The 26,031-nt window shown below is 46.2% G+C and overlaps 1 protein-coding gene across 5 annotated transcripts in view; it reads left to right on the top strand.

The window, feature by feature from the left end:
• The window catches only part of FBH1 (F-box DNA helicase 1), a 55,355-nt gene extending 34,885 nt beyond the window's left edge, over positions 1 to 20,470 (top strand). For 2 of the 5 annotated variants that reach the window (XM_045028507.1, XM_045028522.1), the window contains exons 20-21: positions 85 to 216; positions 2,100 to 3,065. In XM_045028507.1, the coding sequence (XP_044884442.1) occupies positions 85 to 216; positions 2,100 to 2,270 (303 nt within the window). In that variant the 3' untranslated portion in view covers positions 2,271 to 3,065. Of the gene's footprint in view, positions 1 to 84; positions 217 to 2,099; positions 3,106 to 20,124 lie in introns of those variants that run through there. The other 3 variants (XR_006581808.1, XM_045028517.1, XM_045028495.1) reach the window with 3 other exon arrangements.
• The last annotated feature ends 5,561 nt before the right edge of the window (positions 20,471 to 26,031 follow it).

The raw sequence follows: 26,031 nt of genomic DNA, 5'->3' as shown, positions 1-26,031 counted from the left end.
TCTGATGTTGCAGATTACCCCCACTGCTCACAGCGCATTCTGATGCACTGAGTTCACCGCAAGCCTTGTTCTTTCCCTTTTCAGGAGTATTTCTTGCGGCCAGAGTTGACTAGTGAGGCCTTAAAGGAAGGGGCAATTCATTGCTCCGTGTCACAGTGCCACAACGCTGTGCCTGCCGGCTCGATTCTAACCATGAAGAAAGTGCCCCTCACTTACGTAAGTCTCCTCTCCTCTCCTTTCTGCTTGTTAGTTGTGTTTTTGTGACCTTGGTGCCAATGAAATGTGCCAGGTTGATAGCCCTGGAGATGTCACTTATCAGCCTTTTAGCCATGGGCGGTGGGTGAACCCCTGGCTTGGGGAGGGTAGCTCCCCCAACCCCACCCCTTCTGCCCAAGGCCCCACCCATTCTGCGCCCACTGGAGCCCAGCTCCCACTGTGTTCGTTGGCCCCCGCCCCAGGCTAACACCCCCAGCCCTGGAGCACTGGAGAGCCGGGCAGTGCGGCCACAGCCTCCCTGGGTGGCGCCGCCTGGCCCAACCCCCATCTGGCATGCCTCAGCCTCCCTGCACAGCGCTGCTGGGCCCAACCCCTGGCCTGCAGGCCTCCCGTCCCAGAATGTGTCCCCTGGCCAAGCTGCCAGCCCCAGCACGGAGCAGGTGGCACAGCCGGAGAGGCCCCAGCGCTGGGCAGGCGGCGTGGCCCCAGCACCAGGAGGACAGGCACCGTGGCACGGCCTCGGGGGTGCACCGCAGCCCCCAACCTACCTGTCCCAGGGAACAGCAGGCAGGATGGAGACTGGGGGTGGAGCATGGGCGGGGGGACATCAGGCTGTTTGGACATCAGGCGGGGGGACATCAGACAACGCCTTCCCGTGCCTACCATACCTGCCGCCCATGGTTTTAGCCATGATCACAGAAATAGCAGATCAGATCTGCCCGTGCACAAAATGGACTGGCACAAGGCAGCCATCTTCCACCATTGTAACTCAGCCCTGTCCTGGTCTCTAGGCTTCTGAGGGGTATTTCAGTCTTCGTGGCTCATTCCAGCCTTGCCCTCTCAGCCATGTCTACACTGCAGTTAAAAACCCACAGCTGACCTTGCCAGCTGACTCCAGCTCACGAGGCTCAGATATTCTGGCTTGTGCTGCAACCCAAGCTGTAGGACCCTCCCACCTCGCAAGGTCCTGGAGCCTGGACTCCAGCCTGCTCCTGAATGTCTACACTGCAATTAAACAGTCCCTTAGCCTGAGCCCTGTGAACCTGCAGTGTAGACATACCCAAAAACTAAAATAGGCTCAGTTTGTGCCAGTTGTGGGTGTTTTTTGTTGTTGTGTGTGATGTAGACACCTACCTTCTGGACTTGGACCCACCATTTCCTTTCACATAGACTATGGTTGATAAATAGAATAATCTTGACCCCCTACCAAACAGGGCTGGGTTTGAACCTGGATGAGACATTTGTTATCTCAGCAGCATGGCCTTGGAGTTAAGGTGCTCCAGAGATCTTGGATCAGTTCCCAGCTCTGCCAAAGACTTGGTGTGTGACCGTGGGCAAGTCACTGCGGGACAGATCCTTATGTTGACGTCCATGGAGCAGCGCCAACTTAACACCAGCTGAGGAACTGGCTCGTGATTTCTCCACTCTCCCTCTGTAAAACAGAGATAATTTTAGTTGTCTCCCCAGGAAGGTGGGGAAGAAAAACATTCATTAACCATATCTGAGAGGTGCATGATGCTACTGTGATAGGAACCGTACAAGTACATAGCTATATACCTGTCCCTTGAGCCTTCATCACCCCACTGGATCAGGCCCCGGTATAATGAAATTGCATGTATAATTTTTATTGCAGGATGCTTTATAAGGTGTTTCTTTAGCGAGAAAGAGGTGACAGATACAAAACATACTGGGCCAGTGTATACGTTGAACTGAGACACAGGATGAAATAGGAGTTGGGGACATGGCTTCCCCAACTCCTATTTCATCCTGTGTCTGAGTTCAATGTATACATTGGCCAAGTATGTCTGAGGGAGACGAGGCAGAGACTCTGTATTTCTCAGTCCTTCTCCTTTTACAATTTCCTATTGGTCCTTTTCCCACAGAGCAATGGCAGCAAAGACCAAGGTGGCTACCTGTGCCATGCTTGCGTGCAGCAGCGTCTCGGCCCCTTGACACAGCTAACCATTTCCCCTGAGCTGGTCCAGGCCATGGATGTCATCGAGGAAGTGTTAGAAATTCCGAGGCACCTTGCTGTCCTCTATGGCCTGTTTTGAAAACAGGAGGGGGCTGTTTTTATGTCCTAGATCTGGCTCTGAAGTGTTGGAAGTGAGGAGGTCTGTAGCTAGCATCTCTGTATTGTTACTGATGTCCTTGGAGAAGTGAAGTTGATGGTCCTTGGATGAGCTCATCAAAAGAAGGACAAGACGAGCTGTTCATGAGGACGCTGTGAATAAGGTCTGAGGTTATCCCTCTGTTACAAGAGGGTACCTTGGTCGATGTGTGTTCCAGGTGGCTGTCTATTTCGTCTCAGTGTAAGAAACCCGGACTGCGTAACTTGTACAATACTAGATGCACTTGGACTTGACAGATTTTCTTTCTGAACGTTGGCACGCGTGTCCCACATGTTGCCCCTCAGGGTGGCTAGTTTCTGTCAGTGGTGCACATTCAGGTGACTGGCTTTTATGATTGCCAGACTTTCTGCAATATTTAAGCCTTATCCCAGTGCATTTTGGTCATTGGGCAAACTGAGATGAACATGCCAAACTAAGGGAGATGATATAAAAGCATTTTATTACTAATGAAAGAACTCATTCATGGAGTTAATTTTCATAGGGCTAATCTCATCTCCGGGGAGGAATAGCTGACTTCCCATGCATCAAGTCGAGAACGTCTTTTTTTTAAACATGTAATCTTTGGGTGTTCCCCAGTCTCTCCATCTCTGCCTCTTTCTCTCATCCTTGGTTCTCTCTTCCCCGTACATCAATCTCTTCAACAAAACAAAATCAGTTCTTCAGTTAAACCTCAGGATGATGATCGTAGAGAACCAGAGTGTCTTATGCTGTGATCAGGTATGTTTGTATTAAACAGTACTGGTTTTTTTTAACTGGAGAAAAAGCTGTTTTTGATTGTATTTATTTACTGAAATCTCATTAGAGATTAAACCACACTATGCATTGCTTTAATGATAGATTTAACCCTGTATCTGAGGACGCGAGACACAAGGTTATCCCCCTTAGGAACACACTTACTTCTGGGCTTTTTACTCTAGAATTGTTATAGCATCAAGGCATCTGACTTGACTGTACAATTTTTATGACAATGATCAAAGGAGAAACATACCTCAGAAGGAGCCTGATCTTGGGCACCCTGTCTTATTTGTTCATGTACCTTACAGGGTATATGCATTTCATGGGACACAGTTTCGGGTCAATTCAGTGTGGTCCAAAGCAATTTCTTATGCGAGCCTCGTGAAGTCATGTAGTCGCTCTCCACCTAACCCGGACAAATGTGGATGATTCTAGATCGGGGTCGGCAACCTTTCATAAGTGGTGTGCCGAGTCTTCATTTATTCACTCTTAATTTAAGGTTTCGCATGCCAGTATTACATTTTAACATTTTTAAAAGGTCTCTTTCTATAAGTCTATAATATATAACTGAACTATTGTTGTATTTAAAGTAAATAAGGTTTTAAAAATGTTTAAGAAGCTTCATTTAAAATTAAATTAAAATACAGAACCCCCTGGACCGGTGGCCAGGACCCAGGCAGTGTGAGTGCCACTGAAAATCAGCTTGCGGGCCACTTTCAGCACCTGTGCCATAGGTTGCCTACCCCTGTTCTAGATTAATTTCTTGTTTTCATCTGGTCCTAACTTGAGCAGAGATTGTCTGTCTGAAACATTTCCATGTCCAGTCTCTGAGAGCATTTGATCCGGTTCCAATTGGTACCATTATAGCAGGTTTGCCTTTGTTTCTGGGCTACAATGTTCCTTATGGCAACACACTGGTTTTCCCCCATTCTGATGTCCCAGGGAGAAGCAGAGAAGTCATTTAAGTGCTAGAATGACAGATTGGAGGTAGAGAGGAGTGGAACAGGGGAGAGCATTCAAGGAACCACTAGATAACACACAGGTGCATTCTCATTGTCCTTTCATTACATAGTTTACACACCCCTAGTTGCTTTTAGGAATTATCTGTAAAAATCCTTTGCCTTTCATAAGAGGGCAGATCTCTGATGGGGTGATTACATCCTGCCACCTTTAAATTCACCTTGCAACTTCAGTTTACAAAAAGTATTCCTTGCTCCCAGGTCTGTAAGGCCATGTAACAGTGCTGTGTATTGATCAAACAGCTGCTGCTCTCTGCAGCTGCGTCCTGGGGAGGGACGAAGTGATCTCTGGGCCAGTCTACACTATCGTGCTACATCGGCGCAGCTGCAGCGCGTCTGATGAAGATACGCTATGCCGACAGGAGAGCGGTCTCTCATTGGCATAATTATTCCATTTCCGAGTTAGGTCTGTAGGAGAGCGTCTCCCACCAACATAGCACGGTGCGGACAGTGCTTTAAGTCGATGTAACTTACGTCACTCGGGGGTGTGTGTGTCTTTTTCACACCCCTGAGCAATGTAAGTTACATCGATTTAAGCAGTCGTGTAGACCAGCCCTGTGGTCTAGCTGGTACATCAGTCAGCTACATTTGTAAAGCACCAGGGCCCCTTCAGAGTGAAAGGCCCTAGGGAAGTGCAAGGTCATTAGCATGTATGTGACAGCATCCTTCGTTTTAAACAAGGGAGCGTCTACCTAACAGGCCCAGTTTCCAGCACAATTTTCTGTGTGATGAGCTGTGAGGCCCCATTCAGTGGCATTTGGAACTAATTTAAGTGCGTGTTAATTTCTAGATGAGCTTAAAAAGGAACTCTTGACTGCAGTGCATAAATAACCAGTCACTAGATGGCAGCACTGCATTAGTTAAACTAAAGTTAAAAAGGAATGTACTGGCTCCTTAGAGCTAAGAGGTGAAAATATTATCTAGTCAGTCTCTGGGCTGGTCTACACTGGGGGGGCGGGGATCGATCTAAGATACGCAACTTCAGCTACGTGAATAGCGTAGTTGAGGTTGAAGTATCTTAGATCGAGTTACCTACCGTCCTCACGGCGCGGGATCGACGTCCACGGCTCCCCCGTCGACTCCGCTACCGCCGTTCGCGTTGGTGGAGTTCCAGAGTCGACAGGAGCGCGTTCGGGGATTGATATATCACGTCTAGATGAGACGCGATATATCGATCCCCGAGAAATCGATTGCTACCCGCCGATACGGCCGGTAGTGAAGACGTACCCTCTGGAAAGAACATTTAATCCAGTTTTGGCCTCCTCCCTTACTCTAGGACTGCAGTATGATACCCTTCGGCCTTTGGGACATGGTACTGTCTTCAGCAGTGGATGTTTCACAAGGGACATGGGAGTTGTTGTATTAATTTAGATGGAATATACAGGCCCAGAGCTGAAGGTGTTAAAATGACCCTGTCGCTACCCAACATTAAACAAGGTTGGGGCTTTGACAGGGGCGGCTCCAGGCACCAGCACACCAAGCGCGTGCTTGGGGCGGCAAGCCACGGGGGGCGCTCTGCCGGTTGCCATGAGGGCGGCAGGCAGGTTGCCTTCGGCGGCATGCCTGCGGAGGGTCCGCTGGTCCTGCGGCTTCAGCGGACCTCCCGCAGGCGTGCTGCCGAATCCACAGGACCGGGGACCTCCCACAGGCAAGCCACCGAAGGCAGCTCGCATGCCGTGCTTGGGGCGGCAAAATACCTAGAGCCGCCCCTGGGCTTTGATATACAAAGACTTCAGCCTGTGTAGTACCATGACAAATAGATCATTAAGCATTATTTTGACCTTTTATTAAAGATACAGTAAAGGAGGGAAATAGTTAAAAAGCATTTGAAAAATAAAGTATTAAGGCTTCTATTTTAACAACATCCTTCATTCACTTTCACTTTAGTCGAAAAGCATTTTTAGAAAGAGCTTCCCCCTTGTGTGATGGTTTTTTAGATGGTGGTAACTTTCCTATTTTGGGAAAAAGAGAAAATAGTTGAGATAGGCTTGGGCTGTTGTTAAAGTCTGACTTTCTTTCCTAAGAGATGAAACAAGACAAACACATACAAGAAGGGAGAGAGAAGAACAACAGAGCCAGAAAATGCAGCTTGTGGGTTTGGTGTTGACTCTCACTTTTAGCCTCGCTGCTGGAAAAACGCAGGCACAACACATGGTCTTGTTATTACTTGTAGACTTGGCAAATTCAGACCAGCAGCAGGCTGTTTAGAACATTGTGTTTAGCTGCCTCTTTCTGGTCACAAGCATACAACGGTGTTGAAAAACGTAGTCTTCACCAGCTAAGCCAGACTCTCATTAGACAGAAGGAAAAAGGAGAGAGAGAAAGGAAGGAGAAGACATAAAGTGAGGAAGGGTTTTTTTGGATTTAAGTGGAGCCCAGGGGAGGTGGCAGTATCATCTGGGTCCCTCTCTCTGGTCTGGTCTGGTCTGGACATCCTCTCAGGATTAGGACGAAAGGCCTGGGGTCCCAGGAGATGGTGGGGTGGCAGCCTGATGGTGAAGCTCTCTTCTTCCCTTTCTCACATCTTTCGGTCAGCATAGTCAGCTTCCTCTTCCCTCACCAATGTCTCTTCTCTTAAAGACCCCAAAAAGGAGTGATGGGCGGAACCCATCCCTTCATTAGTTTGTTCATCAATTAGGCCTGGTTTCCGACGCACCAGTTTTGGTTCATTCATTTCCAGTCCCCCACTTCCCTTGTTTACCAACCTTTAAATAGTCCTTGAGTTATCATAGCAGCCCTTTTTGTTCCAACTAATCTTTGTGACTCATGTTTGCACCTTTTCCCCATCAACATTTATTGTTATAGGTTATTGCAACACTTTATAAACTTTATTACTATTGAGTTTACAGTTAAGGTAATTTGTAGGCCTAGTTGTTACAACATGGTGGTGAACCCCATATTGGATTTCTGTGCTTGGCAGAAATGACTTCTGCTTTCTAGTATTTACGGTATTGCTGGAGATAAAAGCGAGGTTTTAAAATTAGAAAACCAACACTATAGTGACAGCAAGTATGGGCTAAGTCTGTTTATATCGTCATCTTTCCTGTACATTGCTACATAAGGTAGCTAGATGATTTGGACGATGAGCTATTTGGTGGTAATCTGTACCACTTACACTGAAACGCAATAGATACTTTTAAAAAAAAAACAAAGCTCCTGCATTTACCACAGCTCAAGGTAATTGTTGAAGGCTGGAATCTCATTGCCTCAGTAACACTGTTCAGGTTGCTTAATGCTTCTGTCCTTGGAGCTCCAGTGTTATCCGTATTAGCAGATACTGTAGCATGTTAATTCAGCAGACCTCAATGTTATTCATAAAGAAAGACCACTGGCACGGTTCGGTGGTGAAGGCGCTCGACCAGGTTTATTGTCCTCGAGACACAGTACTAGAGTCCCAGATCAGTGTCTACAGATACACTAATACATGAGTGCCCAGTGGCAGGGACTCAGCTCCGTAGCAGTGGGACATTCTGCATCTCCCTAGGCTGGACAAAGGGTTAAGGCAGGGGTCGGCAACCTTTTGGAAGTGGTGTGCCGAGTTTTCATTTATTCACTCTAATTTAAGGTTCCGCATGCCAGTAATACATTTTAACGTTTTTAGACGATCTCTTTCTATAAGTCTATAATATATAACTAAACTATTCTTGTATGTAAAGTAAATAAGGTTTTAAAAATGTTTAAGAAGCTTCATTTAAAATTAAATTAAAATACAGAGCCCCCCGGACTGGTGGTCAGGACCTGGGCAGTGTGAGTGCCACTGAAAATCAGCTTGCGTGCTGCCTTCGGCACCCGTGCCATAGGTTGCCTACCCCTGGGTTAAGGCAAGGTAACCTGACATTTATAGCCTGAGACAAACAATTTACGTACCACCTTAGGTGTTTCATGACTAATATCTTGGAATAAACATCCTTGTTCATTATTTTATCAATCCATCTTTTCTTGTTCTAGATTGGAATATATCTGTACTAACAGAAATATATTTTTGTAAATATCTAGTGCCTAGTAAGCTAGCATGAGCTTTATTAAATTCATGTATTGAACAGCAAGTCGGGTGCGGTGGTGCGTGCCTGTAATCCTGGCTACTTGGGAGGCTAAGGCTGGCAGATCGCAAGAGCTCAGGGGTTCTGGGCTGTTATGCTCATTGGGTGTCCGGTGCTACTGCCAGCCTGGCCAGTGGGTGACTGAAAGACTGGCTAGAGCAACACAAATGGCATGTTGTGATCGGCACTGCTTCTGTGAGGGCTGATGGACCGATCAGTCAACGTGACTGAACCATGATCTTGTACGTATCTGCTTTAATACATGACCCGACTTTGGTTCCCAGCCTCTGGTTCAGGCCTTAGATTTTGCACGAGGTCCAGTGCTCCAGGCTTTGTCTATTACAGCAAGAACATAGAGAAATACTGAGGTGGTGTCCAATGGCTAAGGCACTGGCCTGCAAGTCAGGAGACCTGAGCTCTGCCACTGACCTGGTATGTGACCTTTGGCAAGTTCATTCACCCCCTTGTGCTTCTGTTTCCCCATCCACCTTTAGTGTCTGCTCCAGAGCACTTTCAATATCAATAGACAATTTCTTATGTGTTTGTATATTGCTTAGAACAGAGTCCCTAATCTCAGATGGGCCCTCTAGGCATTACTGCAATACTGTTGATATTTTTCCCAGCTTGAAGTAACTATAAAACTTCCACTGTGCATGTGGAAGTGCCTTGCTGTTTGTTTGGAATAAGCAGCTGGACTTATTCTCTGTGTGGTCAGCAGAGAGTCTCAGAATAACATAATGCTGAAAGCATCAGCAATAATAGCTGAATAATACATCGTGGCATTGCCAGCTCTTATTACTCCATGTCTTCATCTACTCTTGCATTTAGAATATCAGCCCCCTCCCTATGCAAGAAATAGCAATTTTCTATAGGTAGCAATCAAATTATCACATGTAATTCCTTTCCAGAGGTTTTGATCAAATTACCCAGTGAGTGAATGAAGTGGCAGGTGCTGTGGCATAAAATTGAGACTAAACTCTCCAATTGATCTAGATAGTCATGATATCACTTAGATGTGGTACCTAGGCATGGAAATTGTGACCTTTGCCTCCCATATCACAAAACTTTCTGGGTGAAATGATACCAGATCATGTGTGACTGCCCATATTGATCGTAACTAACTCAACTGTCTGAAATGAGAAAATACATGAGAATTATTAACATGTATTATTCACTGACATGTAGGTTACTCATTAAATAGCTTGTTTGCGTCTTCAGTCTTTTGCCTCCTAACATTTGCAGCTCTTACAGGTGCTACTGATGTTCAGATTACATATAATGGAGAAAGAGGTAAAATCTAGTGGTTGGAACATTGGACTGGGTGCTAAGAACTCTGTGGGTTTTCATTGTGACTCTGACATTGAACTTGGGCAAGTCTCTGCTTCAGATTTTTCCATCTGTAAAATGGGGATAATACCCCAGTGTGACATACTGTACCTCAAAGTAGCACCCTAGAACACCCATATTCATCATTTATATGTAGTTATGATATTTCATACAAAGCATGCCATGTAAGATATATGAAAGGTCATGACCTGCTGAAACCCATTGCTCTGTCAAAATATGTATAGCGTTAGTGTGTATGAAGTTATGAGATTTTGCTGTATGGTTGTTATTGAAATATTTTGTGAGTTTGGAAGTCACACGCTGGTAGTTCTCCAGAGACGACAAGGGAGATGACCCACAGGCCAGCGAGCATTAAACAATCATTAATCAGCAGGGGAGTTGTAAACAGGGGATTTACAATTCTGAAAGAGATTTGCATAAGCATCACACAATGGGGATTGCTCAACTCCGACTCAGCAAGGCTCACCAGGACATGTCTGGGCTAGTATTTTCCAGGCACATGGACTGAGGGTATAAAATAAGAGACAGTGGCATCATGCACGATTCCCTCTCTACTCCCTCACCTATGCTGAAGGCAACAACACTGGGAAGACAAAGACTTGAAGCAGTGAGAGGCAAAAAGGCATCCTTTAAAAAGTGGAAGTTAAATCCTAGTGAGGAAAATAGAAAGGAGCATAAACTCTGGAAAATAAAGTATATAAATATAATTAGGAAGGCCAAAAAAGAATTTGAAGAACAGCTAGCCAAAGACTCAAAGTAATAGCAAAAAAAATTTTTTAAGTACATCAGAAGCCTGCTAAACAACCAGTGGGGCCACCAGTGGGGGTGATTGGGGTGCTAAAGGAGCACTCAAGGACGATAAGGCCATTGCAGAGAAACTAAATGAATTATTTGCATCGGTCTTCATGGCTGAGGATGTGAGAGAGATTCCCACACCCGAGCCATTCTTTTTAGGTGACAAATTTGAGGAACTGTCCCAGGTTGAGGTGTCATTAGAGGAGGTTTTGGAACAAATTGATAAACTAAACAGTAATAAGTTACCAGGACCAGATGGGATTCACACAAGAGTTCTGAAGGAACTCAAATGTGAAATTGAAGAACTACTAACTATAGTCTGTAACCTATCATTTAAATCAGCTTCTGTACCAAATGACTGGAGGATAGCTATTGTGATGCCAATTTTAAAAAAGGCTCCAGAGGTGATCCTGGCAATTATAGGCCGGTAAGCCTGACTTCAGTACTGGGCAAACTGGTTGAAACTATAGTCAAGAACAAAATTGCCAGACACATAGATGAACATAATTTGTTGGGGAAGAGTCAACATGGTTTTTGTAAAGGGAAATGATGCCTTTGTCCCTCTCTGGGTTTCCACCCCTCCTAAATGGAAAAAACACCAGGTTAAAGATGGATTCTAGTTCAGGTGACATGATCACATGTCACTGTAAGACTTCATTACCCACTTGCCAGCACACAGGTATACAGGAAGACTTACAAGTAAAACAGAGCCATCTACAGACAATTGTCCTGGTTAATGGGAGCCATCAAGATTCCAAACCACCATTAATGGCCCACACTTTGCATAATTACAATAGACCCTCAGAGTTATATTTCATATTTCTAGTTTCAGGTACAATAATGATACATTCATACATATCGGATAAACACATTCAGTAGATAATCAGCTTTGTAATGGTACCTTACAAGACACTTTTTGCATGAAGCATATTCCAGTTACATTATATTCACACTCATTAGCATATTTTCATAAAATAGAGAGTGCAACGTCACAGATACAAAGCTACTCAAGATAGCTAAGTTCCAGTCGGATTGCGAAGAGCTACAAAATGATCTCTCGAAACTGGGTTACTGGGCAACAAAATGGCAGAAGACATTCAATATTGATAAATGCAAAGTACTGCACATTGGAAAACATAATCCCAACTATACATATAAAATGATGGGGGGTCTAGATTAGCTGTTACTACTCAAGAAAGATCTTGGACTCATTGTGGATAGTTCTCTGAAAAACATCCACTCAATGTGCAGCAGCAGTCAAAAAAGCGAGCAGAATGTTGGGAGTCATTAAGAAAGGGGTAGATAATAAGATAGAAAATATCATATTGCCTCTATATAAATCCATGGTACGCCCACATCTTGAATACTGTGTGCAGAGGTGGTCGCCACATCTCAAAAAAGATATATTGGAATTGGAAAAGGTTCAGGAAAAGGTAACAGAAATGTTTAGGCATATGGGACGGATTCTGTATGAGGAGAGATTAATAAGACTAAATTAGAAAAGAGACAGCTAATGGGGGATATGATTGAGGTCTATAAAATCATGACGGGTGGAGAAAGTAAAAGGAGTAAATAATGCTCAACACAATAACTAGGGGTCACCAAATGAATTGAGTAGGCAGCAGGTTTAAAACAAAAGGAAGTATTTCTTCACACAACGCACAGTCAACCTCTGGGACTCCTTGCCAGAGGATGTTGTGAAGCCCAAGACTATAACAGAGTTAAAAAAAAAAAAAAAAAAGAACTAGATAAATTCATGGAGGGTAGGTCAATTAGCCAGGATGGGCAGGGATAGTGTCCCTAGCCTCTGTTTGCCAGAAACTGTGAATGAGCGACAGGGAATGGATCACTTGATGATTCCCTGTTCTATTCATTCCCTCTGGGGCACCTGGCATTGGCCGCTGTCAGAAGACAGGATACTGGGGCCTTGTCTACACTACAGGACTATTTCGAATCTACTTAAGTCGAATTTGTGGATTCGACCTTAATAAGTCGAATTTGTGTATCCATACTAAATACACAAATTCGAACTTCTGAGTCCACATTCACGGGGCCAGCTTCGACTTTGGAAGCGGTGCACTGTGGGAAGCTATCCCACAGTTCCCACACTCCCCGCTGCCCATTGGAATGCTGGGTAGAGCTCGCAATGCCTGCTGGGTGAAAAAATGTGTCGAGGGTGGTTTTGGGTAACTGTCATCATTCAACCGTCACTCACAACAGCCCTCCCTCACTGAAAGCGCCGGCGGGAAATCTGATCGCGCCCTTCTCTGGTCAGTGACAGCGCGGACGCCACAGCACTGCGAGCATGGAGCCCGCTGCGATCATCGCTGCACTTATGGCCGTTGTCAACTCCTCGCACCTTATCGTCCACCTCTGCAACAGTCAGCTGCTGAGAAATCGGGCGAGGAGGCTCCGGCAGCGCGGTGAGGAGAGTGGCACAGACCTCTCAGAAACCAGGGTACGCCGCGCAGTGGAGATCATGGTGGCAATGGGTCACGTTCATGGTGTGGAACGGCGATTCTGGGCCCGGGAAACAAGCACAGACTGGTGGGACTGCATAGTGCTGCAGGTCTGGGATGACACAGAGTGGCTGCGAAACTTCAGGATGCGTAAGGGCACTTTCCTTGAACTCTGTGACTTGCTGGCCCCTGCCCTGAAGCGCCAGGACACAAGGATGCGAGCAGCCCTGAGTGTGCAGAAGCGAGTGGCCATAGCCCTCTGGAAACTTGCCACGCCAGACAGCTACCGGTCAGTAGCGAACCACTTTGGCGTGGGCAAATCTACCGTGGGGATTGCTGTCATTCAAGTAGCCCACGCAATCGTTGAGCAACTGCTCTCAAAGGTAGTGACTCTCGGAAATGTCCAGGTCATCATAGATGGCTTCGCCGCGATGGGATTCCCAAACTGCGGTGGGGCTATAGATGGGACTCACATCCCTATCCTGGCACCAGCCCACCAGGCCAGCGAGTACATTAACCGAAAGGGCTACTTTTCAATGGTGCTGCAAGCTGTGGTGGACCATAGGGGACGTTTTACCAACATCAACGTCGGGTGGGCGGGCAAGGTTCATGACGCGCGTGTGTTCAGGAACTCTGGTCTGTTTAGACGCCTCCAGGCAGGTACTTTCTTCCCGGACCACAAAATAACGGTTGGGGATGTGCAGATGCCTACAGTGATCCTCGGGGACCCGGCCTACCCGCTAATGCCCTGGCTCATGAAGCCCTATACAGGCGCCTTGGACAGTGAAAAGGAACTCTTCAACTACCGGCTGAGCAAGTGCAGAATGGTGGTGGAGTGTGCTTTCGGACGTCTCAAGGGGAGATGGCGGAGCTTACTGACTCGCTCGGACATCAGCGAAAAGAATATCCCCGTAGTTATTGCTGTGTGCTCCACAATCTCTGTGAGAGCAAGGGCGAGACCTTTTTGGCCGCTTGGGAGGTTGAGGCAAATCGCCTGGCTGCTGTTTACGATCAGCCAGACACCCGTGCTGAGAGAATATCCCAGCGGGAAGCGATATGCATCAGGGAGGCTTTGAAAGCGAGTTTCCTCGCAGAGCAGGGTAACCTGTGACTGTCCACTTGATTTTAAGAGAGCCTGATCATAAACCAAGTTTCCCCCACTTCCGAAGGACGTTTTAAAACTAAGGACATGTTTTAGTAATTAATAATAAATCTTTCGTTGACTTTGCATTTCTGTTTCTTGGTTGAAACATGGAAGCATTCTGTGCTGGGTAAGGTGTGCACTGATGGGTGGGTTTGCAGGAAGGGGCGAGGGGTGCCGTCTTTGGATAGGGGTTAACATGACGGCTGTGGGTTTGGGCGTTGGAAGGGGTGAGGGGTGTGGGGGAAGGGTGAGTATCTGCCCCTGGATGAGGTCTCTTTTTGGGGCTCAGGGCACCGGGGAGGATCGTGACTACGGTCCAAGTGCATGTGAAGGGAAGCCTGCCTTTACATTCGGGGACGGCAGGCACCAGGACCCTGCACAAGCATACACATCAAGGAAAGACCCGGGGCAGCATACACCACACAGACTGTCCCTGGTGCCTAGTGACTGCAGTCTGTGTGTGCCCTGCAGTTGACCCTGCAGCCAAGTCTGTAGCATGGCACTGTGGGCTATGCACTGAAATTACAATTCCCCCCCCCCCACACACACAACAATAGAAAGTCTTCTGACACCAGAAACGTGACGGAAACAGTCAGTAACACCAAACCGCTTTTAGTAATGTAGTACACAGTGGGGGGTTTGAACTTGGAGTTGGGACTGGTTGATGCTGTAAGGAAAGAGCTTGTACAAATTTACAGCGCGAGAGTTGTCTCGAACATTATCGGTGTGCTGCGGTGCAGGGACAGTTCTCACGGCCCCTACCGCCCCTCCTTCTTGTAACTTTGGGTGAGGGGGGGACAGGACTTCCTGGCGTTGGAGGGCGGTTGCAGATGCACTGCAGGGGGGCTCTCTCCTCCTGCCTGCGGTCTTGCAGAACATCTACAAGGCGCCGGAGCGTGTCCGTTTGCTCCCTCATTAGACCAAGCAGCGTTTGAGTCGCCTGCTGGTCTTCCTGCCGCCACCTATCCTCCCGTTCCAGGTGTGTGCGATGCTGCTGACACAGGCTCTCCCTCGACTGTCTCTGCTCTGCCGCCTCCGCTCTGGAGCTGGCCATCAGTTCCTGGAACATCTCGTCCCTAGTCTTTTTCTTTCGGCGTCTAATCTGAGCCAGCCTCTGTGAGGGGGATGCCGGGGCAGTCCGGGAAGGAGCTGAAGCTGTGTGATGCGAAAAAGTAGGTGATTTCCTTGAACAAATACATGTTTGCCAACAGTAAACACAGTCTAGTCAGTTTCAGTTAAGAAGACCAAAGAGGGAACCAAGTCTCAGGAGATCTCAGAACTAGTCCGAGATTTCGGAATACGCTCTCATTGGCGGCGCCATTGCACTGGATAGCGCACAAGCGAGGAGAGACAGCTGCATCCCTCTTGCACAAAGTCCTGGTAAGCCTTACAGTACAGAGTGCTTATCAGTTAGTGCTTAGCTGTGCTCTCCTGCTGGAGGCAATGTGCAAAGCAGAAAAGATGACCGTTTTGCGGCCCCTCCCGCCAGTGCACGGGAAAGATCACTGTATGCTTTTCCTCTGTGGCCTCCAACACGTGGCTGTTAAGCGAGGGTCATTCTTATGCAAAGTAAAAGTCTGTTAAGCGAGGGTCATTCTTATGCAAAGTAAAACTCTGTTAAGCGAGGGTCTTATGCAAAGTAAAAGTCTACCATTCACAATAGTAACAGTACACTAATTCCACTAATTAGATGCAGCACTTCCACAACGACATCACCCTGAGGCGTGTCAGGCGGACTGAGAGAGAGCGGATGCTAACAGAAGCCCTGCACAGACCAGGACCATACGCTGCCATGCTCGTCGAGGCGATGGTCCCCCTTTACCTGAGGATGGCCTGGCGCGGAAGAGTGTGCTTCAACGGAGCACCCAACAAGGCACCTCTACCAAGGAACCTCCTGCTGAGGCTTTTCCAGCTGCTCTCTGAGAGCTTTTTTGAACTGTCCCCAGAGTACTATTGCTCCATTCCTATGTGTGTAGACCTGCTGTTTGTATAGTTTCATATTTAAAATTTTTTATATAGAATTTCTATTTTTTATATATATCCCTGTTTCTTAAAAAAATAAATGTTTCCCTGTTTGTAGCACTTACCGCCTGATCCTTCCCCTGATTCCGAGTCCGGGTTAACGGGCGGGGACGGTTGGTAGGGGATCTCTGTGAGGGTGATGAAGAGATCCTGGCTGTCAGGGAAAGCGGGAGTGGGTTCGATGTCGCCTGCGCCGTCCTCAAAAGACCCTTCCTCATCTTCCCCATCGGCGAACAGGGAGGAGGAACTGTCCCGGTACACTATTCCGTCCTCGGAGTCCACCGTCACTGGTGGGGCACTGGTGGCAGACCCACCTAGAATGGCATGCAGTGCCTCGTAGAAGCGGCATGTCTGGGGCTGGGCTCTGGAGCGTCCGTTTGCCGCTCTGACTTTTTGATACCCTTGTCTTAGGTCCTTCACTTTCACGCGGCACTGCATCGCATCCCGGCTGTATCCTTTCTCTTTCATGGCTTTAGAGACCTTCTCGAAGGTCTTCGCGTTCCGCTTGTTGGAGCGCAGCTCCGAGAGCACAGACTCCTCGCCCCACACAGCGATCAGATCCTGGACTTCCCGGTCACTCCATGCTGGGGACCTCTTTCTATTCTGGGATTGCCCGGACTTCTCTGCTGGAGAGCTCTGCATCGTTGCAGGTGCTGCGGAGCTCGCCCCGATGTGCAACCAGAACGTCAGATTCAAACCGCCCAGACAGGAAAATGAATTCAAATTTTCGCGGGTCATTTCCTGTGTGGCTGGCCAGAGAATCCAAGCTCGGACTGCTGTCCAGAGCGTCAACAGAGTGGTGCACTGTGGGATAGCTCCCGGAGCTGCTAAGTTCGATTAGCATCCACACCTAGCCTAATTCGAGCTAGCCATGTCGAATTTAGCGTTACTCCACCTGCCGGGGTGGAGTACCAAATTCGAACTAAAGAGCCCTCTAGTTCGAATTAAATGGCTTCCTGGTGTGGACGGTTGAGCGGTTAGTTCGAATTAACGCTGATAAATTCGAATTAAAGTCCTAGTGTAGACCAGGCCTGGGCTAGATGAACCTTTTGTCTGACCCAGTCTGGCCATTCTTATGAACTGAGGAGACTGGTCCCAGGCTGAGAAGGAAAGTGAGCCTGTGTATTAAGGACCGTAACCTACCTGCAACATCCAGTGGGGTGTGAAAAACTGCTTGATCCAAATACTGCTTAGTCTAATAAGGTTTAGGATTTAGACTGTGTACTTACTTTTTATTTTTGTTGGTAACGATCTCTTACCTTTATGCCTATAACTTATAATCACTTAAAATCTTTCTATAGTTAAACTTATTTTAATGTTTTATCCTTATCAGTGAGTTTGTCTAAAGTGTTTGGGAAATATGCTCAGGTTACAAATGCTGGTGCATATCCACTTTCCTTTGATTAAGTGGTGAATTAATAAGCTTTCACTGTTCAAGAGAAGGTCTTGAGCAGTGTAAGATAGTATACGTCTGGAGTGCAAGGCTGGGGGCTTGGAAGATTTGCTGGTGTTTCCCTGTGTATGGTTCATGATGGGCTGGAGGAGCCTTCATGCAACTTAGCTGGGTGTGCCTCTGCATGCTGGTGGCTGAGTGACAGCAGCGCCTGAAGGGGTTTGCTGTTTGTCACGGACAAAGCATCATAACCCTCCAGCCTGGTTTGTTGCTTAAGTGGGCACAGCGATCCCACAGTTCCAGGTTGTACCCTGGGGGCTCCATCAGACCCAGGCATGTTGTGAGTTCCAGCTAACATTGACATGTGCCGCTATCTATCGATAGAGATACTTGTTGGTCCCTATTTCTGTAGTATGTGAGCATGCCTCAGTACTTGATAAACTTATCTTCACAACACCACTCTGCGATAGGGAAGTGCTATTATCCCCTTTGTACAGATGAGGGACTGAGCCATAGAGAAGCTTAAGTGACTTTCATAGAGTTAAGGGACAGAAGGGACCATTGGATCATGTAGTCTGAACTTTATAACAGAGGCCATTAAATTTCATCCAGTTACCCAGTACTGAGGCCAATAACTTGTGTTTGGCTAAAGCATATCTTCTCGAAAGCTATCCAGCCAGCCTAAGGTCCCACAGGAAGGCTGCTGGTCCCCTAAGTCCTAATCTAGTACCTTATACCCTGGACCATCCTTCCTTATACTTGCACTGAATTTGAGATAGAAGTGGGAGGCAGACCTGTCAGAAGTCTCTGGGTAAGAATGAAAGGGGTAAAAAGAAGGGTGATATCATACGTGTCTACTATAGACCACCTAATCTGGAGGAAGAGTTAGATGAGGCTTTTTTTAAACAACTAACAATCGTCCAAAACACAGGACTTGGTGGTGATGGGGAACTTCAACTACCCAGAAATCTGTTGGGAAAATAATTCAGCAGGGCACAGATTATCCAACAAGTTCTTGAAATGCATTGGAAACAACTTTTTATTAGAGGTGGAGAAATCAACTAGAGGAGAGGCTGCTCTCGATGTGATTCTGACAAATAGGGAGATCGTGGTTGGGAATTTGGAAGCAGGAGACAGCTTGGGTGAAAGTGATCGTGAAATGAGAGAGTTCATGATTCTAGGGAATGGTGGGAGGGAAAACAGCAGAATAAAGATAATGGATTTTAAGAAGGCAAACTTGAGCAAACTCAGAGAATGGGTAGGTAAGATCCTGTGGGAAGCAAGTTTAAGGGGAAAAAACGTTCAGGAGATTTGGCAGTTTTTGAAAGAAACATTATTAAGGGCACAAGAGCAAACTATCCCAATGCGTAGGAAAGATAGTAAGTATGGTAAGAGACCACCCTGGCTTACCCAGGAGATGTTCAATGTCCTGAAATTCAAAAAAGAATCATACAAAAAGTGGAAACTAGGTCAAATTATGAAGGATGAATATTAAAAAAAAACCCACAAGTATGTAGGAACAAAATTAGAAAGGCCATGGCAAAAAATAAGATTCAAGGAGCTAGGGACATAAAAGTAACAAGAAAACATTTTATAGATACGTAAGAAACAAAAGGAAGACCAAGGACAGAGTAGGCCTATTACTCAATGAGGAGGGAAGACAATAACAGAAAATGCAGCAATGGCTGAAGTGTTAAATGCCTTTTTTGTTTGTTTTTAGCAAAAACGTTAGCAGCAGTCGGCCGACTAACATAGTGAACATCAGCATAAATGGGGTAGGATCTGAGGCTAATATAGGAAAGAACTAGTTAATAAATATGTAGATGTCTTCAAGAAGGCAGGGCCTGATGAAATACACCTTAGAATACTCAAGGAGCTGACTGAAGAGAGATCCGAGACATTAGCGATTATCTTTAAAAACTCATGGAGGATGGGGGAGATACCCAAGTTCTGGAAAAGGGCATATAGAGTACTAATCTATAAAAAGGGGCATAAGGACAACCAGGGGAACTACAGATCAGTGAGCTTACCTTCAGTACCAGGAAAGATCATGGAGCAAATAATCAAACAATCGATTTGTAAGCACCTAGAAGAAAATAAGGTGATAAGTAACAGTCAACAAATTTGTCAAGAACTAATAATGTCAGACCAACCGAATATCCTTCTTTGACAGGGTAACAAGCCTCATGGATGGGGGTGGGGAAACAGTACATGTGATCTATCTTGACTTTAGTAAGACTTTTGATGCTGTCTTAGATGACCTCATAAACAAGCTAGAGAAATATAGCCTAGATCAGTGGTCACCAACTGGTCGATCGTGATCGACTAGTCGATCCTAGATGATCTCCCAGTCGATCCCAATCTCTGGTGGCGCAGCAGGGCTGCTACTAAGACAGGCTCCCTGCTGGCCCCATGCCATGGGAGCTGTGGGGGAGCGGAGCCACTTGCTTCCTGCCCTTCCCCTGGCACCTCGGGAGCGTTGGCCCCTTCCAGGAGCAGCGTGGGGGCTAGGGTAGGCAGCGAGCCTGCTTTAGTGGCAGTCATGCTGTGCCACCAACTGGGAGCTGCTGGAGGTAAGTGCTGCCCGGTGGAAGGCCGAACCCCAATTCCTAGCCCACTCCTGGAGCCAGCACCCCATAATGTTGGGATGGACGGACGGACACACACACACTATATATAATATGGTATAGGTCATTGAGGCCTGGTATAAATGATGCGTGCTTGACACAAATGTGTGTGTTGCAAGTTGGCAACCGAAACAAGAGCGTAAGGTCAAGAACTATTAGAACTATTTGTGCAAAAACAATCTTGTTATGTTCTAGGAAAAATATGAAGAATTGTATAAGAATTGGAGGCTATGGCATGCCTTGGATTATGGTGGCCCGCCCAGGCTTGTCTCTTTGGAATTGTGTGGGTAGAAGGCCTACTAAACAAAGGCAAAGAACTGATGATCCGATGGAATGGACTATAAATGGTTGCCTATGATTTCTGCAAATCTGAGTCATTTATTGATCCAGAGCCCTGTGTGGATATAGATGTGGTTTTCACCAGCTCCCTGTATCTTATGATCAGAAGGAATCTCGACTGGCCATCAGGACCATTCAGACCTTTGGACTCTGGTATAGTATGTTTGGGGTGTGAAGGTGGAGTGAGTAAGGTTTGTTTTGTAATCAATAAAGAGCATTTAGAGTATTGAATATCAACATGTCCGGTATCTGTCTGCTCCCCATCCCCTAGGGAGACCTCTTTTGGGGCTAACATATGGTGGAGAATGCGGGATGGGGGGAGCTATAAAGGAGTGTCGTATTTCGGGACGGGGTCTTACAGTGACGGGTCTTAGTTATTTAAGACTAATAAGGGTGACTCCTTATATGTGAGAGAAAAAAAACAGATGGGGAGATACCATGTGGTATTAGTGTAATAATGTTTAAAACACTGTTTAAGAAAAGAAGTAAAGGGTTGGGAGAGGGACCCCAGTATTCTAAAGTTAAAGCCTCTTCTCTGTTAGAGAAGGAGATTATTGCATTTGGATGGAAGGTGCATTGGAACCGTATGTAATATTTGATACTTTAGAAAACATGTTTGAGAAATATGTATAGCTGTACAAGCCTAATGCCAGTAAAAAGCCATAGTAGCTGTTGTGGCAAGCTGTAAAAAAGGCAATTGCATGTAAGTGGGGAATCTATGCAGAGTTACAAACATTACAAGAGAATTTCAAAACTTGCCAGGAAAATTTGGAGCAGGAAGTGAGGCAGGCACAGATAATGTTAACTCAGAACAGATAGGGAAACAAAATAGGGAATTGTGGAAAAGAATGATGGATTGGGAAAAAATTAAAGCAGACAAAGATAAATTAGACCATCAAGTGATAAGAATCAAATAGTTATTTCGAGATTTGACTAAGGAAAAGGAGATCACAAGCCTTTCTCACAGTTGGTGCCAGGAAACTATAGCAGCATTGAAAAAGCAAGTGAAACTACAGGAGCTGCAAGTTGTGACTGTGTGTCAAAAAGAGATTTGAATTCCAATGATATTTGGTATGGAGAGGATCTGTGAAGGGATCAAGAGAATAGGGAATTTGACCGACCTTGAGAGGGGCTTTATACTAAGTTGAGGGAAGAAATAAGAAACTAGCTGGGAGAGCCTAAGCCAGAAAAGTCGGTAGCAGTGATAGAATGGAGATCGCTATTAAGGATACAGCGGGAGCGATACAGTCAGAGCAGACACAAATAATTCCTGCAAGTTAGTCTGATTTACAGTTGATGAAATCCATCAACCTCATGAAGAAACTTGCACAAATACAGACAGATATCATCTTCCTTTCCAAATGCAAACGGATGGACATCATACCAAATGGACTAAAGGTAAAAAATCCACTGCTATCTACATACTACACAGACCACAGTGAGAGACTATGCCATACTCTATCAAAGAAACTGAGGAACCACCTGATCAGCATCCTATACAGCAAACAGGAAAACATCAAAAAAGAGCTCTCCAACCTGGAGACTCTCATTAATAACCAAACTTCCATACAAACGGACTTCACTAAAATAAGACAGGAGATCTACATTACTCACTTCACCTCTCTACAAAGGAAAAAGGACTGCAAGCTGTCTAAACTCCTACCTGCCACATGGGGCCGCAACCATGGTAACCCTAACCCACCCAGCAATATCGTCAATCTATCCAACCACACACTCAGCCCAGAAGAAAAGTCTGTCCTATCTTGGGGACTCTCTTTCTGCCCTGCCACCCCCACTAACATGATACAGTTCTGCGGCGATCTGGAAGCCTACTTTCGCCATCTCCGACTCAAAGAATACTTTCAGGATAACACTGAACAGCCCACTGATACACAGTTACCCTCCCACCAACAGCACAAGAAGAAGAACTCCACATGGACTCCTCCTGAGGGTCGAAATGACAGTCTGGACCTATACATAGAATGCTTCCGCCGACGTGCACAGGCAGAAATTGTGGAAAAACAACATCGCTTGCCTCATAACCTAAGTCGTGCAGAACGCAATGCCATCCACAGCCTCAGAAACCACCCTGACATTATAATCAAAGAGGCTGATAAAGGAGGTGCTGTTGTCATCATGAACAGGTCTGACTACCAAAAGGAGGCCGCCAGACAACTCTCCAATACCAAATTCTACAGGCCACTTCCCTCAGATCCCACTGAGGAATACACTAAGAAACTGCACCATCTACTCAGAACACTCCCTACACTAACACCGGAACAAATCAACATACCCTTAGAGCCCCGACCAGGGTTATTGTATTTACTACCCAAGATTCACAAACCCGGAAATCCTGGACGCCCCATCATCTCGGGCATTGGCACTCTCACTGAAGGACTGTCTGGATATGTGGACTCTCTACTCAGACCCTATGCCACCAGCACTCCCAGCTATCTATGTGACACCACTGATTTCCTGAGGAAACTACAATGCATTGGTGACCTTCCAGAAAACACCATCCTAGCCACCATGGATGTGTAGAGGCTCTCTACACAAACATCCCACACACTGATGGAATACAAGCTGTCAGGAACAGTATCCCTGATGATGCCACAGCACAACTGGTTGCTGAGCTCTGTGTCTTTATCCTCACACACAACTATTTCAAATTTGATGATAATATATATCTCCAGATCAGTGGCACTGCTATGGGCACCCGCATGGCCCCACAATATGCCAACATTTTTATGGCTGACCTGGAACAACGCTTCCTCAGCTCTTGTCCACTCACACCCCTTCTCTACCTACGCTACATTGATGACATCTTCATCATCTGGACCATGGGAAGGAGACTCTGGAAAAATTCCACCACGATTTCAACAGCTTCCACCCCACCATCAACCTCAGCCTGGACCAATCTACACGGGAGGTCCACTTCCTAGACACCACGGTGCAAATAAGTGATGGTCACATTAACACCACCTTATACCGAAAACCTACCGACCGCTATGCCTACCTTCATGCCTCCAGCTTCCATCCCGGGCACACCACACGATCCATTGTCTACAGCCAAGCACTGAGGTACAACTGTATCTGCTCTACCCCCTCAGACAGAGACCAACACCTACAAAATCTCCATCAAGCATTCTCAAAACTACAATACCCGCATGAGGAAATAAGGAAACAGATCAACAGAGCCAGCTGTGTACCCAGAAGCCTCCTACTGCAAGACAAACCCAAGAAAGAAACCAACAGGACTCTACTAGCCATCACATACAGTCCCCAGCTCAAACCCCTCCAACGCATCATCAGGGATCTACAACCCATCCTGGACAATGATCCCACACTTTCACAGGCCTTGGGTGGCAGGCCAGTCCTCGCCCACAGACAACCTGCCAACCTGAAGCATATTCTCACCAGTAACTGCACACTGCACCATAGTAACTGTAACTCAGGAACCAATCCATGCAACAAACCTCAATGCCAACTCTGCCCACATATCTACACCAGCGACACCATCACAGGACCTAACCAGATCAGCCACACCATCACCGGCTCATTCACCTGCACGTCCACCAATGTAATATACGCCATCATATGCCAGCAATGCCCCTCTGCTATGTACGTCGGCCAAACTGGACAGTCTCTACGGAAAAGGATAAATGGATGTAAATCAGATATTAAAAATGGCAATATACAAAAACCTTTAGGAGAACACTTCAACCTCCCTGGCCACACAATAGCAGATCTTAAGGTGGCCATCCTGCAGCAAAAAAACTTCAGGACCAGACTTCAAAGAGAAACAGCTGAGCTTCAGTTCATCTGCAAATTTGACACCATCAGCTCAGGATTAAACAAAGACTGTGAATGGCTTGCCAACTACAAAACCAGTTTCTCCTCTCTTGGTTTTCACACCTCAGCTGCTAGAAGAGGGCCTCATCCTCCCTGATTGAACTAACCTCGTTATCTCTAGCCTGCTTCTTGCTTGCTTATATATACCTGCCCCTGGAAATTTCCACGACATGCATCCGACGAAGTGGGTATTCACCCACGAAAGTTCATGCTCCCAAACATCTGTTAGTCTATAAGGTGCCACAAGACTCTTTGCTGCTTTTACAGTTGATGTAAAATCATTAGGCCCAGTGAATACGAAAAATTTAACTACATAGCTAGTACAGTGGGCAGAGTTAGGAGGAACAGAGAACTTAAATATGAGTGAATTTTATAGGTTAATCAGGGCAGCTACCACTGGAGAGATTAGACAGGCAGTAGATCGAGTGACAAATGCTTTGGACAGGCAGCCAGAAGCACACCAACTGATACCACAATTTATTATGCGGTTAGCGAAAGAGAGAGGTCAAAGACCCATGAAGGTGTTATCTAGTGCAGATCCAGGAAGCCTGGAAATTCACCCAGGGCTTACCTGTTAAAGAGAATAACATTGGGATTATTGGCTGGAGAAATACAACCGGTGACTAATCCCAGGGTGGAGGTCACCAGACATGTCACAGCTGATTGTCTGATGGCAGTTGATTTGAATCAGAGGGAATTTCAGAATGATGTGTTTGAAGGATTGGACAGAAATTTATTAGCGATGTCTACTAATTTGATGAACCAAGCAGCCCTGGATGAGAGGTTAATTGTTATGGATGCACTGGATAGTATGCCAATGAATGATGAAAGGGGGAAGCCAGGTAGAAGGATTGAAACCCGGAGTACCTTTTGTTGAAGCAATAACATTCAGATGAGAGTGCTTATAGATCAGGATACTGTGAGAGAGAAAGAGGTCACGGTAGAGGACAAAACACCCTACCCCACCCCAAGGAGGTAGAATAATCAAAATGAGCCCCAGAAGGGAGCAGATGTGATTCAGAATATCACTTGGAGGTATTTGAAATTGAGGGGAGTAGATATGGATAAGTGGAATGGGAGACATACTGATGAATTGATCAAAGAAAAGCAAAGGATGGAAGAAGAAATGTTTAAGGAGCAGGAAAAGGTTGTAGCTATGCAAGCTGAGGATTCAGAGAAACCTGCTCTATAGGCAAAAAGAACAGGAGTACTTGTGGCACCTTAGAGACTAACAAATTTATTTCAGCATAAGCTTTCATGAGCTACAGCCCACTTCATCGGATGCATGTAGTGGAAAAATACAGTAAGAAGATATATACACACAGAGAACATGAAACAATGGGTGTTGCCATACACACTATAAGGAGAGTGATCAGTTAAGGTGAGCTATTATCAGCCGGAGAGAATAAGAACTGTTTGTAGTGGCAATGAAAATGGCCCATTTCCAGCACTTGACAAGGAGATGTGAGGAACTGTGTGGGGGGAAAATAAGCATGGGGAAATAGTTTTACTTTGTGTAATGGTGTAACTATTTCCCCATGCTTATTTCTCCCCCCCCCCCCACACACACACAGATCCTCACATCTCCTTGTCAATTGCTGGAAATGGGCCATTTTCATTGCCACTACAAACAGTTCTTTTTCTCTCCTGCAGATAATAGCTCACCTTAACTGATCACTCTCCTTAGAGTGCGTATGGTAACACCCATTGTTTCATGTTCCCTGTGTATATATATCTTCCTACTGTACTTTCCACTGCATGCATCCGATGAAGTGGGCTGTAGCCCACGAAAGCTTATGCTCAAATAAATTTGTTCGTCTCTAAGGTGCCACAAGGACTCCTGTTCTTTTTGCGGATTCAGACTAACATGGCTGCTGCTCTGAAACCTGCTCTATGGGGAAGCCCCGATGA

Source organism: Mauremys mutica, chromosome 1 (assembly GCF_020497125.1).
Source record: "Mauremys mutica isolate MM-2020 ecotype Southern chromosome 1, ASM2049712v1, whole genome shotgun sequence".
Lineage (NCBI taxonomy): Eukaryota > Metazoa > Chordata > Testudines > Geoemydidae > Mauremys > Mauremys mutica.
Note: the sequence above shows the minus strand (reverse complement) of the source record. Positions and strands in the feature narration are given on the sequence as shown.